The sequence below is a fragment of the Hylobates moloch genome, unplaced genomic scaffold, assembly GCF_009828535.3.
Source record: "Hylobates moloch isolate HMO894 unplaced genomic scaffold, HMol_V3 SCAFFOLD_17, whole genome shotgun sequence".
NCBI classification, from domain to species: domain Eukaryota; kingdom Metazoa; phylum Chordata; class Mammalia; order Primates; family Hylobatidae; genus Hylobates; species Hylobates moloch.
The window spans coordinates 35,209,399-35,224,534 of record NW_026652292.1 but is presented as its reverse complement, the minus strand read 5'-3'; the positions used below and the strand labels follow the sequence as shown (position 1 = coordinate 35,224,534).

The 15,136-nt window shown below is 39.4% G+C and overlaps 1 protein-coding gene across 2 annotated transcripts in view; it reads right to left on the bottom strand.

The window, feature by feature from the left end:
• Nucleotides 1-15,136, bottom strand: part of OSMR (oncostatin M receptor) — an 85,779-nt gene that overhangs the window by 58,598 nt on the left and 12,045 nt on the right. For both annotated transcript variants that reach the window (XM_058430262.1, XM_032136077.2), the window contains exon 2: nucleotides 5,634-5,719. In XM_058430262.1, coding sequence (XP_058286245.1) covers nucleotides 5,634-5,706 — 73 coding nt within the window. In that variant the 5' untranslated portion in view covers nucleotides 5,707-5,719. The remainder of the gene's footprint in view (nucleotides 1-5,633; nucleotides 5,720-15,136) is intronic.

The window sequence follows — 15,136 nt, the reverse complement described above, 5'->3', positions numbered from 1 at the left end:
TTACCATGCACAGTGCTAGGGTCTTTACTTATGTTGTCTCATGCAATGCCTACTATAAAACTGTTAGACAGCAATTTTTTAGATAAGGACACTCAAGCTCAATTAGGGTAAATAACATATACAAAGTGATGTGAAATTAAATAGGAATCTCTTTAATACGAACACCTGTGTCCCCCTTTACTGTCCTCCAACTGCTAAGACAGGAGCATTGGCCCAGTCGAAGTTTGCATGGAATGGAATGTCTGAGATGTCTGAGAAGTACTTTGCATGGCACCAATAACAAAGTCCTACCATGGTCAGGACACAGGTGCCAGGATGGGGCTCTGTATGGAGCCATCCCTGGTGGATACAAGACAAACATGATGTTTTTCATGTGATTGGTCCACAGAGTAGAAAGCTTCACATTCAAATGAGGCATAACCTCAGAATTTGGAGGAACACCTCAGAAAACTCATTCTATGAAAGTGAGATGAATAAGAGTGCCCATAAAAGGAAAGGGAGCCACAATGGCTACCTTCCCTGAAAATCACCTTGTGATATTTTGTAAATGTGATGCTGGGAAGGGCTAGGGTGATAACTATAATCTCAGCGTGAATTCCATGACCGTGAGTTTGGCAGTGGGACCTTAGATCTGAATCCAGAGTATGAGCAACAACAACAACAACAACAAAAATAGCCAATAAAATAAATAATTTTGTGCATGAAGTAACAGTCACAAAAAAGTGAAAAGACAACGTATAGAATGTGAGAAAATATTTGCAAATCATATATCTGATAAGATTCCAGTATCCATACTATATAAAGAACTCTTACAAACCAGCAATAAAAAGACAAAGAACTCAATTTAAAAATGGGCAAAAGAGTCTGGGCAACATGGAAAAACCCTGTCTCTACCAAAAAAATACAAAAATTAGCTGGGTGTCATGGCACGTGTAGTCTCAGCTACTCAAGAAGCTGACATAGGAGGATGGCTTGAGCCCGGGAGACAGAGGCTGCAGTGAACCGTGATCACACCACTGCACTCCACCTGGGCAACAGAGTGAGGCCCTATCACAATAACATAACATAACATAACATAACATAACATAACATAACATAACATAACATAACATAGTCAAAAGACTTGAATGAACATTTCTCCAAGGAAGATATATAAATGGCTAACAAGTACATGAAAAGACGTTCAATATCATTAGTCACTAAGGAAATTCAAGTCAAAATCACAAAGAGGTACCATTTCACATCCATGAATATGGCTATAATAATTTTTAAAATGGAAATAACAAGTGTTGGTGAGGATGTGGAGAAATTACAGCCCCTGTACACTCCCGCTAGGAATGTGAAATGTCAAAATGTTTGTTGAAAACATTTTGACAGTTCTTCAAAAAGCTAACTCCAGCCTGAGTGACAGAGTGAGACCCTGTCTTCAAAACAAATAAGTTAAAATAGAATCACCATATAACCCAGCAATTCCATTTGTAAGTAGATATCCCAAAGAATTGAAAGCAGGAATTGAAACAAATAATTGTCCACAAATTTGTAGCAGCATTATTCACAATAGCCAAGAGGTGGAAACAACTGAAACTTTCATCAGTGGATGACCAGATGAACAAACTGTGGTACACACGCACGAAGGACTATTTCTCAGCCATAAGAAACTGAATACTGATACATGCTACAATTGGATTAACCTCACAAACATCATGCTAAGTGAAAGAAGCCAGATACAAAAGGTTTTATACTGTGATTCCATTTGTATGAAATTGCCAGAATAGTAAGTACCATAGAGACAGAAAGTAGACTGGTAGCTGCCAGAGGCTGAGAAAGAGGGGAATCAAGACTAACTGCTTAAGCAGTGGTTTCCTTTTTGGGGTGATGAAGATGTTTTGGAACTGAATTGGGTGATGGCTGCATAACATTGTGAATGTACTAATATTGCTAATTTACTCACCAAATGAGTATCATCAATCAATATCACTAATTACTCATGATAAAAATGCTTGCATAACACAGAAATTGAGTTTCCATAATCCTACTCTTTTCATTCTATTGCCAAATTTAAATCATATATATTTTTATTGGATTTTCCCATACACTTTTTAAAAATGTGTTGGAACATGTACCTCATTTTATGATTTTTAAAGGACATGTTTTTTAAACCAATAAAGGAAAGTAAAAATAAAATGTTAACAGTCATTACAACAGTAATTATTTCTGGATGATGAGGTTGAGTGATTTTAATTTTCTTCTTTATACTTTTCAGTATTTTGTAAATGTTCTTCAGAAACATGTATTAGTTTGAAAATCAAATAATAAGTTATAATAGAAAAGAAATACTTTTTTAAGCTATCTGATTCACTCCACTATAATCATACCTCAGAACGTGCAATTCCTCCTTAGATTTCCTAAGCCCTTATTTGGTGCACTGATTGCAACATGCTGTAAGAGTCTGTTTCTATGTCTGTCTCCCTGTAGACTGTGAGTGAAACAAGGTGGGGACTCAGCCTTACTCAGCTCAGAGAAACCAAGACTAAGAACATACCAGTTATGAGAAAGACATTCAGCAATTGGTTGCTGAATGCATGAGTCAACTATCAGTCTAAACTTGACTTCTGGAAGCTCCAGACAAAAGAACTCCTTATATTAACATACGCTATCAGTGAGTGCTGAATGACTCAGGTGCTCGAGTGACATCATTCAAAATTATCTGGTTAAAAGCAATCTAGGACTTCCTTGGGAAATAGTGGAAAATGCCAAGGTTAAGTCAGAGGGATCAAAGAATCATAAAGATTATTAAATCCAATCCCATTATTTTTCAGACAAGGAAATTGAGGTTAAAAAATGGGAAGTAACTTTGCCACAGCCGCACAATCAGACCAGAACCTAGGGCTCCTGGGTCTCTGTCCAGCTCTCTTTTTATAACTCTGCAGTATGGCCAAGAAGGCCGGGTTTGGGAATCAGACCAGGACTTCATCACATACTCTCCTCCCACTTTCCCCACCCTGTTTCTCTGAGCATCCATAACACTACTCAAGGAAATAAACAATTGTCCATTCATAAGAAGGGATATCATGTAGCAATTAAAAATAATGTTGTTTCTAGAAGAACATTTAATATCAAAGAAAAACACTCATCATGTGTTGTAGTAATTGTTTTAAGTAATAAAAAAATCCTGAGCATATATATATACTATATCTTTTATTTAAAAACACACTATGTATTCATCTCCCTATCTCTATCTGTATGTATGTATACACAACAGACAGAGGAAAATACTGCTGCAGTCATAATCTCTGGCTGATGGAAACATGTACCCAGGGTTAACTGAAGAAAGTCTTGGCTCTGCTTTGTTGATTGGAGAAATTAAGCCAGGTTATTTGGAATAAATCCTCAGATCTGAATCTAGCTGGGTGATTAAGTGGTAAGCCAACTAGTTTGAGTGGGAGTTTAGTAAGCACTTGGTTAAATGCAGCAGAAATTGAGACAAGAAATCCAAATAGCACAGGTCAGGGCAAAGACAGGATTAATTACCAAAGAAGGCATGCTTGACAGAGAAAGCTAAAAGCAGAAGTGAAGATTGGTTGATAGAAAAACAGGAAAATGCATGTCTGATCTAAACAAAAGAAGCTGAAAGCATGAGCAGCAGAGCTTGCTCTGAGAACAGAGTGGCTTGTACGTAGAAGGCACATAGTAAATAGCGCTGGATCAGAAAAGGCAACTTCACTAGAGAAATGAGCTGGGCTGAAAGTTTAGAGTTAGATGCCTGGGATTGCCTGGAGGCCCTGTGTAACCGAGTGCCCCATTTTTCTAAGAAAAGGAGAATGAGTTACTATTGTTTTATTATTTTCTCTTTTCCCCATTTCCCTCTGTTCCCCACTTCCTACTTAGCCATTTGGAAATGCAATTATAACCTTTGATCTCCCCTTCACCAGACATTCCCTACAGGGCAAGTTCATCTATTAATAATGATATGCTTAGAAGCTCCAGAGAGGAAGTTTCACCCACCAGGAGACTGCCTTCAGAGGTAACAGTTGATTTACAACCCAAAGTATGCCCACTGTGAAACTCTCTCCCACCTGGAGAATTTTCAGCCACCTTACAGCCTATTTCTGCCCGTGAAGATGCCAACTCAACTAACCAGTAGATAAGGCACCAAAGTGAGTATGCAGACCCCTACCTGCTCACTTCTGCCACTGCATAGGCCCCCTGCTTTAAAAGTGCCCACTCTCTACTCCAAAAGCAAAGCAGTCCCCTTAAGGAGGAAAGCCTGTGCTTATTCCGCTAAGTTAGCTTTGGAATAAAAAGTCAGTTTTATTTTTATACCAGACCTTGCTCATTTTAATTGGACTCTGCAAGCTGCAAGCAACTGAACCTGCATTTCGGTTACACCTGGGGGTGGAGCAGTGGGTCTGTTTGAAACTCATTCTTATTATATGGTTTGACCTCTCAGTCTGGTTGCACTGTGCTTAGATTTTAGCAAGTAAGACAGAGTGAGCGAGAGGTATACATACTACAAATGAGAAATCCTAATTCCCACCTTTCAGCCCCAGATTAGAAGAGACTAACATCAAACTATGGTTTTTAAGATGCCAAAAGAAGCAGCATAGTAGTGTCTTCCCATGTGACCTGGACCTAAAATAAATAAATCCAGATGAAAGGAAGGTCAGACAGAGAATTGAGCAATTATCAGAACAATGTTTCCTTGTTTTTTTTTTTCAAATATATTTTCATGGAGTTTCAAGGAAGATAAGAAATTCTATGCATATTCCCCACAAAGATCATTTTCATGAATCCGTGGAAAGGAACTGCATGGGTAATTACTAGGAGCAAACACCTGTACTCTCATTTAAAAAGGGAGTACAGCAAAGAATAAATACAGGAAGAGGAAAATGTAAAGCCTTGTAAAAACAGATGAAAGGTACCAAAAATTATGAACCAATAGAACCTCTCTCAAGTCTAAGATCTACTTCTAAACAAGTTCAAAGTAATATAGTATCAATAAATATTTTAGAGGTATTAAATTCTTATTGACCTTATTTATAAAGTTAATTTATCTCAAAATATCTTCCCTTGGGGAGAAGCTAAAGTGACAAATATTATTTATCTATAAAAATTTCAGCATTTAGCATATTGTCTTGCAGAGACTTGAAAGAGCTTCTACTGTTTCATATTTTCATTGCTTTTACTCATATTTTACTAAGCTAACAGCTTCTCAATGAACACAGTTGAGGGACACAAAAACTTGTACTAACCTAGAGGTCAGCACTGGTGTGGTATATCCAGTGTCTTTTTGCAGCAAGGTACAGAAAGAACTACTTCGATGATGGTCTGATAAAATATATCCATCATGAAATTCTATGGGATTAGGTCTATTCACAACTGCCCTAATGACCAGTGCATTGACCAGGAAGTCAGGGTCAAGGGGTGGCTTATTAAGAGAGCCATCAAGATGAGAGAGGCCAAGACTAAGGCAACCACTGCTTAGAGAGATTGACAAACCTCTCATGGGAGATGCTCATGAATTTTAAGTAATTCTCAAAGAAAAAAGAACTGTTTAACTTTTTTCCAAAGCACCAATGACTTCATTTGTTCCCGACGTGATTTTTGTCTTTACTGTTCCTTCCACTTCTTACCTTCACTCTGGTAAGTCCCCAAGGACAGCAATGTTAAGAAGAATGTTGTCTGAAAGACTGCAAATAGAGCCATCAGTTCTGGTTTTCTGAAAAAGATAAATTATAAAGAAGGAAAATTTTATTTAATTTTCAATCCTGGCAAGTTTCTTTGAGCCAATTGTGGTAGATGAGGTATTAAAGGCTCCCATACTTCTCCCTTCCCTGTATCCATGCCTCTTGTCATGGTATTTTAGAGTCCCCCCAAAATAGGAAGAGTATATTTCCCTGCCCCATGAGACCTTTTTGGGTCCATAAATGTGGCATAAGTGACAGTGTGCCAGGTAGGATGGTGTGCCAGTTTCTACCCGCTCTTTTGTGTTTCTACCTTTGACATGAAAAGAGCATTTATGGGCTACCCTACTATATTAGTCTGTTTTCACGCTGCTGATAAAGACATATCTGAGACTGGGAAGAAAAAGAGGTTTAATTGGACTTACAGTTCCACATGGCTGGGGAGGCCTCAGAATCAAGGCAGGAGGTGAAAGGTACTTCTTACATGGCAGCGGCAAGAGAAAATGAGTAAGAAGCAAAAGTGGAAACCCTTGATAAGCCCATCAGATCTCATGAGACTTATTAACTATCATGAGAATAGCACAGGAAAGACCAGCCCCGATGATTCAATTACCTCCCCCTGGATCCCTCCCACAACACGTGGGAATTCTGGGAGATACAATTCAAGTTGAAATTTGGGTGGGGCCACAGCCAAACCATATCACCTACTGGAACCAGGAGAATGAGCAACACATGAAACAGAGAGGGCCAACTCAGCTGCTCTAGCTGAGGCCAGCCTAGATCAGCCAGCAGCCAGCCAACCCCAGATAAGAGCAGCTGACCCCAGGTGAAAGAGCAATAAATGCTTATTGCTGTGTCCCACTGATGCTTTGTGGCAATGGATAACTGATCAACCAATTCATTCAGACCAAGCAAAGATTGGTAAAGAAAGGTCAAGCAGAGCAACAAGAGTTAAATATGGATAACAAACTCTGATTAGAAAGAGAACAAATACAATAGTCTCAAGAGAGCTAAATTTAAATTAATTACTTGGAGGTGAGGGCATCTCCATTATTCCCTATCTCCAAATACAATAGTCTCAAGAGAGCTAAATTTAAATTAATTACTTGGAGATGAGAGCATCTCCATTCTTCCCTATCTCCCTTATTAAAATTTAACCTAGGTTAGCATATTCTCCCAAGAGACAGTCAGTTTTTCATTATTCCAAATAATTTCCGGTTTTCCTTTCCTTAGAAAAGAATTGTAAAGAGCCAAAGAGCTTCAGTGATTCATCAGGTACTTTGACCACGGGAAAAATCTGAGGACATCAAGAATAAGGCTGGATGACCTCAAAAAGGTTAATAAGTTCTTACTTTAATAACAAATGTGTTAGTCAGGGGAAGCACTGAATTTCACTTTTCTCCTTCAAACTCTGACTCAGCAGAGGGCAACAATGAAACAATTAATTTGAAACCGATTTTTGCCTCTGTCCAGCCACCTGGATTTTATCAAAAGCCAGCGATTCAGTAAACCAGATAATCATTACTGCCTATGTCCCCTGTTTTTAAAAATAATATTTTACAGATAAGTGGGAACAACAGTGAAGATAAGAAGAGGGTAAACCACATCATCAAATTATTCTAGGGTGGTCAGACCTGTCTATAGGTAAGCCCAATTGCAAACAGGGGCAAAAGTCTGCAAAGAACACGTTTTGTTTATATTCCTTTAAGCACCTCTTTCCGCTGCTTTCTATTTTTGCAAACAAGTCACTCATACTTCTCCAAAATCTCTACTTAAAACTTCAAATACAATACACTGAGGGAGGGACTTCAAGATGGCTGGCTAGAGGGACCTGGCACTCACCTCCTCTTAAAAGGACCAGTACAGTAAGTAGATAATCACATGTTGAACAGAGCATCGAAGAGAAACCACGGGAATTCAGCAGGGAAGTGACAGAGAACCCCTGAGAAGGAGAGAGAGGTAAAGCAGATGACCCAGCCAGGATTGGCTCAGAGCCAGAAGAAACTTCCCAGTGCCAGGAAAAGTTAAATGAGAGATCCCCAGTGGTTCATATTCCTACTGTGAACTCCTATAATCCTAGCCACAAGATAGCCCCTCCACCCTTGCCAGCCCTGAGACTAGCATAGGGAGCTGTCTGGAGTCTGTGTGATGGCATTGCTCCAGAGGGGGAGTGCATGTGGGGTCCCCGCCCCCTCCCTCTCATCAGCACAGAACCATGTTGAGAGCCCACCCCCATTAGACTACATCCTGTGCTGGGGCCAGCAGACCCTGCTCTCCACATTCCTGCAGCCCTGCGGACATCACCCAATATCCATTCAGAGGGCTGTGGTGTTGTAATGATGGCTGGACCCAGCAGTGTGGCTGTGTCCCCAGCACTCTACCTCACTCAGTCTATACCCTGGGGAACAACTGGTGCAGCACACTGGGGAAGCTACTCTCAGAACAAAAGAAGCCAAAGCATGTGCTCCCAAAAGCCTGAGAGTCCATTACTTGGGGTCACTGTCACTGACAGCAACTCTAACCTGCCCCCCACCTCCAGCATCAGGGCTGCCACCCACCTGCATGTACTTTCAGGGGGCCTGGGGACCAATCCACCCCACCAACCACTGTCACTAGCACTGCCTGAGTGCATTGTCCAGGGCCCTGGGGATCAACTTGCCCCACCTACCACAGCTAGCACTCATGCACAACATCGGAAGGCCTGAGGACAGGCTTGCCACGCACAGCACCACCCTCACTAGCGCCTGCACACGTGAAGCGGGGGGCCTGGGAATTGATCTGCCTTGCCCACCACCTCTGGCAGCCACTCACACTTTCTGGAGTCCTGAGGACAGGCCCCCGCCCCAGCCTGCTGGTGCCCACATACATCATCCAGGAACCTAGTGATTAACATGCCCAGTCTAACACCACCAGCATCTGCACCTGCCTCCTGGAAGCCTGAGCATGAGACTGCCATCATCACTGCCACCAGAACCCACCTGCATACACTACCTGTAGTCTGGGAACTGGCCTGCAACAGCCCATCACAGCCACTACCAGCACTCATGTGTGCTGCCTGGGGTCCTGAGGGCTGACCTGCCACAACTACCATTACCAGCACCACACATGCTGCCCAAGGGCCAGAAGATCTGTCTGCCTGCCTGGCCTACCACTGCCACTGCTGGCACCCAAGCAAGCCACATGGAGGCCCAAGGATTGGCCCATCCAACCCCACTACCACTGGTGCTTACGTACATCAGGTGGGCATGTGGGGGCCCAAGGACTGACACAGTAGGCCTGGTGCCACCACCACCGGTGGGGCTCAACAACCAGCCTGTCTGGTCTCCCCATCCTTAACAAAGTCTCACCACAGATTCCACTAACAACAGCAGCCTAAGCCACCAAGGAACTCACAGACACTACTAATGCTGATTACAGCCAAATATATCATACAGAGACTATGCTACTGTGTCCAGCCAGAATCAAAACCTAAGCACTCTCTCTACCCAACCAACACTATTGATATAGCTATAGGAAAAAAATTTTTCCCTATGAAAGCAAATCCATAAAATTACAAACAGCAACTCTTTCACCAGATGCTCAGATAGCAATGTAAGGGCACAAGAAACATGAAAAAGCAAGGAAACGTGATACCTCCAAAGGAACATAATAATTCTCCAGCAACAGATTCCAATGAAAAAGAAATCTATGAAATGTCTGAAAAAGAATTCAAAGTAATGATATTAAAGAAACTCAGAGAGATACAATAGAACATAAACAATTCAAAGAAATCAGGTCAATTCATATCTGAATGAGAAATTCAACAAAAGAGCTATCATTAAAAGGAACCAAACAGAAGTCCTGTACTTGAATAATTCAATAATTGAAATAAAAAATAAAATCAAAAGCTTCATCAGCAGACTAGAAAGAATTTCTGAACTCGTATACAGGTCTTTTGAAATAACTCAGTCATAAAAGCAACAGAGAGAGATACAGACAGACAGACAGACAGAGAGAAGAACTTAAATGAAGGAAGAATGCCTACATGACATATGGGACACCACAAGGTGACCAAATACTCAAATTTTTGGTGTTTCATAAGGAAAAGACACGGGCAATGACATTGAAAATCTATTTTACAAAATAATAGCTGAAAACTTCCCAAGTCTTGCATGAGAGATAGACATCAGATACAGAAAGCTCAGAGATCCCGAAAGATATTCAACCCCAAAAAAGTCAGACAGTCAAAAGTCAAAGACAGGGAGATAATTTTTAAAAAGAAAGAGAAAAGCATCAAGTCATATATAAGGAAACCCCCATCAGACTAACAGTGGATTTCTTAGTAGAAAACTTAAAGGCCAGGAGATAATGGGCTGATATATTCTAAGTGCTAAAAGAAAAAAAAAACTTCAGGCAAGAATACTAGATTCAGCAAAGCTATCCTTCAAAAATGAAAGAGAAATAGTCTTTCCAAGATAAGCAAAAACTAAAGGAATTTATCCCCTCTACGCCAGCCCTACAAGAAATGCCTAAGGGCATATATCTGGAAGTGAAAGGATGATATCTACATCATGAAAACACGTGAAAATATAAAACTAATTGGTAGAACAGACACACAAATGAGAAAGAGCTATGACTCAGATATATCCACTGCAGAAAACCACCAAACTGCAATGATGAACAATAAGAGAGAAAGAAAAGAACAAAGGATATAAAAAACAACCAAAAAACAGTTAACAAAATGACAGAATAAATCTTCACCTATCAATAATAACCTTGAATGTAATGTAAATGGATTAAATTCCCCACTTGAAAGATGTAGGCTGAATGGATTTTTAAAAATGACCCAACTACATGCTGCTTACAACAAAAAAACTTTACCCATAAAGACACATACAGACTGAAAGTGAAGGGACAGGAAAAGATATTCTACGTAAATTGAAATCAAAAACAAGCGAGAGTAGCTGTATTTAGATAAAATAGATGTTAAGAACCAGAAAAAGAGAAAAAGAAAGTTGTTATATGTAATAAAGGGCTCAATTCAGCAAGAAGATATAAAAAATACCAAACGTATGTGAACCCAACACCAGAGTATCCAGACATATAATAAAGCAAATATTACTAAATCTAAAGGGAAAGATAGACTCTAATACAATAATATTTAGGAATTTCAGTATCCCTTTCTCAGCATTGGACAGATCATCTAGACAGAAAATTAACAAAGAAACACTGATTTTAAACTGCACTTTGGACCAAATGGACCTAACAGACATTTACAGAACATTTTATCCAACAGCTGCAAAATATACATTTTTCTCATCACCACAAGGAATAGTCTCCAAAACAGACCATATTTTAGAGCACAAAACAAGTCTCAACTAATTTTTTTTTTTTTTTTTTTGAGGCAAAGTCTCGCTCTGTCACCAGGCTGGAGTGCAGTGGTGCGATCTCAGCTCACTGCAACCTCTGCCTCCCAGGTTCATGCGATTCTCCTGCCTCAGCCTCCTGAGTAGCTGGGACTACAGGCACATGCCACCATGCCCAGCTAATTTTTGTATTTTTTAGTAGAGACGGGGTTTTACCATGTTGGCAGCATGGTCTCGATCTCTTGACCTCATGAACTGCCCGCCTCGGCCTCCCAAAGTGCTGGGATTACAGGCATGAGCCACCACACCTGGCCATCTCAACTAATTTTTAAAAACCAAAATCATATCAAGGGTTTCCTCAAACCACAACAGAATAAAACTAGAATTCAATAACAGGAGAAACTTTGGAAATTTTCTTTGGAAAAATGACTCCTGAAGGACCACTGGGTCAACGAATTAGTTAAGGACATAAAAAATGTCCTGATCACGCCTGTAATCCCAGCACTTTGGGAGGCTGAGGTGGGCAGATCACCTGAAGTCAGGAGTTCGAGACTAGCCTGGCCAATGTGGTGAAACCCCATCTCTACTAAAAATTCAAAAATTAGCCAAGCATGGTGGCGGGCACCTACTCGGGAGGCTACTCAGGAGGCTGAGGCAGGAGAACCGCTTGAACCCAGGAGGCAGAGGTTGCAGTGAGCCGAGATTGTGCCATTGCACTCTAGCCTGGGTGACAAGAGCGAGACTCCATCTCAAAAGAAAAAAAAAAAAAGTCCTGAAACAAATAAAAATGAAATACATCATGTCAAAAGCTAGTAGATAATGCAAAAAGTGTTATGAGGAGTTTACAGCATTAAATACCTATATCAAAAAAGTGAAAAATTCCAAATAAATAACTAAATGGTGCATCTCAAGGAAACTGAAAAGCAAGAAAAACAAAACCAAAAATGAGTAGAACAAAATAAAGAGCAGAACTAAATGAAATAGAGACTAAAAACATAATATAAAAGATCAATGAAACAAAAGTTTTTTTTTTAAAATGGTAAACAAAATTGATAAACCTCTAGCTAGACCAGCCAAGAAAAAAAAGAAGAAGATCCAAATAAACAAAATCAGAAAAAGGAAAGCAGACATAACAACTGATAACACAAAAATACAAAGGATCATCAGAGACTATTATGAACAACCATATGCTAACAAATTGGAAAACATAGAGGAAATGGATAAATTCCTGGACACACACAATCTACCAAGATTGAACCAGAAGTAAATAGAAAACCTGAACAGACCAATGAGAAGTAGTGAGATAGAATCAGTAATAAAAGTCTCCCAGTAAAGAAAAGTCCAGGACCAGATGGCTGTACTGCTTAATTCTACCAAACTTACTAAGAAGAACTAACACCAATTCTCAAAGTATTAAAAAAAAATTAAAGAAGAGGAAATTCTCTCTAACTAATTCTACAAGGCTCGTATTACCCTGACACCAAAGCCAGACAAGGACACACACACAAAAAAAATACAGGCCAATATCCCTGATGAACATGGAAGCAAAAATCCTCAATAACATACTAGGCTAACAGAATCCAACAACACATCAAAAAGATAATAATACACCATGATCAAGTGGGATTTATTCCAGGGATGCAGGGATGATTCAACCTATGCAAATCAATAAATGTGATACGTTACATCAAAAAAATGAAGGACAAAAACCATAGGATCATCTCAATAGATGCAGAAAAGGCATTTGATAAAATTCAACATTCCTTCATGATAAAAACTCTCAAGAAACTAGGCATGGAAGAAATGACCCTTGGCCGGGCGTGGTGGCTCAAGCCTGTAATCCCAGCACTTTGGGAGGCCGAGGCGGGTGGATCACGAGGTCAGGAGATCGAGACCACCCTAGCTAACACAGTGAAACCCCGTCTCTACTAAAAATACAAAAAAAAAATTAGCCGGCCGTGTTGGCGGGCACCTGTAGTCCCAGCTACTCAGGAGGCTGAGGCAGGAGAATGGTGTGAACCCGGGAGGCGGAGCTTGCAGTAAGCCGAGATCGTGCCACTGCACTCTAGCCTGGGGCACAGAGCAAGATTCCGTCTCAAGAAAAAAAAAAAGAAATGACCCTTAACATAATAAAGGCCACATATGACAAACCCACAGCTAACATCATACTGAATGGCGAAAAGCAAAATATATTCTCTCAGAACTAGAATGAGAAAAGGATGCCCAATTCTACAACTCATATTCAACATAGTACTGGAAGTCTTAGCTAAAGCAATCAGGCAAGAGAAAAATAAAAGGAATCCAAATTGAGAAAGAAAAAGTGTCTCCATTTGCAGATGTCACGATCTTATATATATGAAAACCTAGACTCCACAAAAAAATTCTTAGAACTGATAAATGAATTCAGTAAAGTTGTAGAACACAAAATCAACATAGAAAAACTAGTAGTGTTTCTATACACTAAGAACAAACTGATTGAAAAAGATATCAAGAAAGCAATCCCATTTACAATAACTACACCAAAAAACCTAAAAATAGATTGAATCATGAAGGTGAAAGATGTTGAAGGAAAACTACAAAACACTAATGAAAAAAACTGGAGAAAACACAAACAAATCCATTCGCATAAATTGGAAGAAATAATATTGTTAAAATGACTATATCACCCAAAGCAATCTACAGATTCAATGCAATCCCTATCAAAACATCAATGACATTTTTCATAGACATAGGAAAAACAATTCTAAAATTCATATGAAACCACAAAAGATCTCAAATAGCCAAAGCAATCCTAAGCAAAAAGAACAAAGCTGAGACCTCACAACACCTGCCTTCAAAATATACTACAAAACTACAGTAACCCAAACAGCATGATATTGGTATAAAAACAGACACATAAACCAATTTATAAGATTAGAGAACCCAGAAATAAATTCACATTTTTACAGCCAAATGATTTTCAACCAAGGTTCCAAGAACATACATTGGGGAAAGGACACACTCTTCGAAAAATGATGCTGGGAAAACTGGACAGCAATGCAGTAGAATGAAACTAGATCCCTATTTCTCATCATAGACAAAAATAAACTCCAAATGGATTATACAGTTAAACATAATACCTAAACTATAAAAATACTAGAAAAAAACTAGCAGAAACACTTCTGAACATTGGTCAAGGCAACAATTTTATCACTAAGACTTCAAAAGCACAGGAAACAAAAACAAACTTAGATAAATAGAACTATACTAAACTAAAAAGTTTCTCCACAGCAAAGGAAACAATCAACGGAGTGAAGAGAAAACCTGCAGAATGAGAGCAAATATTCGCAAACCATTCATCTGACTAGGAACTAATATCCAGAATATGCAAGGAACTCAACTCAACAATAACAAAAATCACATTAAAAAGTGGACAAATGTTCCAAATAGACTTTTATCAAAAGAAGACATACAAATGGCCCACAGGTATAGGGCAAAAATGCCCAACATCAATAATCATCAAGGAAATGCAAATCAAAACCACAGTGAGATGTCGTCTTACCCCAGTTAGAATGGCTAGTATCAAAAAGGCAAAAATAACAAATGCTGGCAATGATGCAGAGAAAAGGGAACTCATACCCTGTTGCTGGGAATGTAAATTAGAATAGCCATTATAGAAAACAGTATGCAGGTCTCTCAAAAAACTAAAAGTAGAGCTACTATACAATCTAGCAATCCCACTACTAGGTATTTATTCAAAGGAAAAGAAATAAGTATATAAAAGGGATCCCTGCACCCCCATGTTTGTTGCAGCACTATTCACAATAGCAAAGATATGGAATTAACCTGTGTTGTTCACCGGACGAGTGATACAGAAAATGTGGTATATATACACAGTGGAATACAATTCAGCTGTAAAAAGAAATGAAATCCTGTCATTTGCAGCAACATGGACAGAACTCAAGGTCATTATGTTAAGTGAAATAAGCCAGGCACAGAAAGAAAAATATCACATATTCTCATTCATATGTGGGGGCTAAAAAAAAAAAGTATATCTCATGGAAACAGAAGATAGAATGATGGTTATCTGAGGCTGAAAAGGGTTAGGAAGGGGGCAGTCAACAGGCA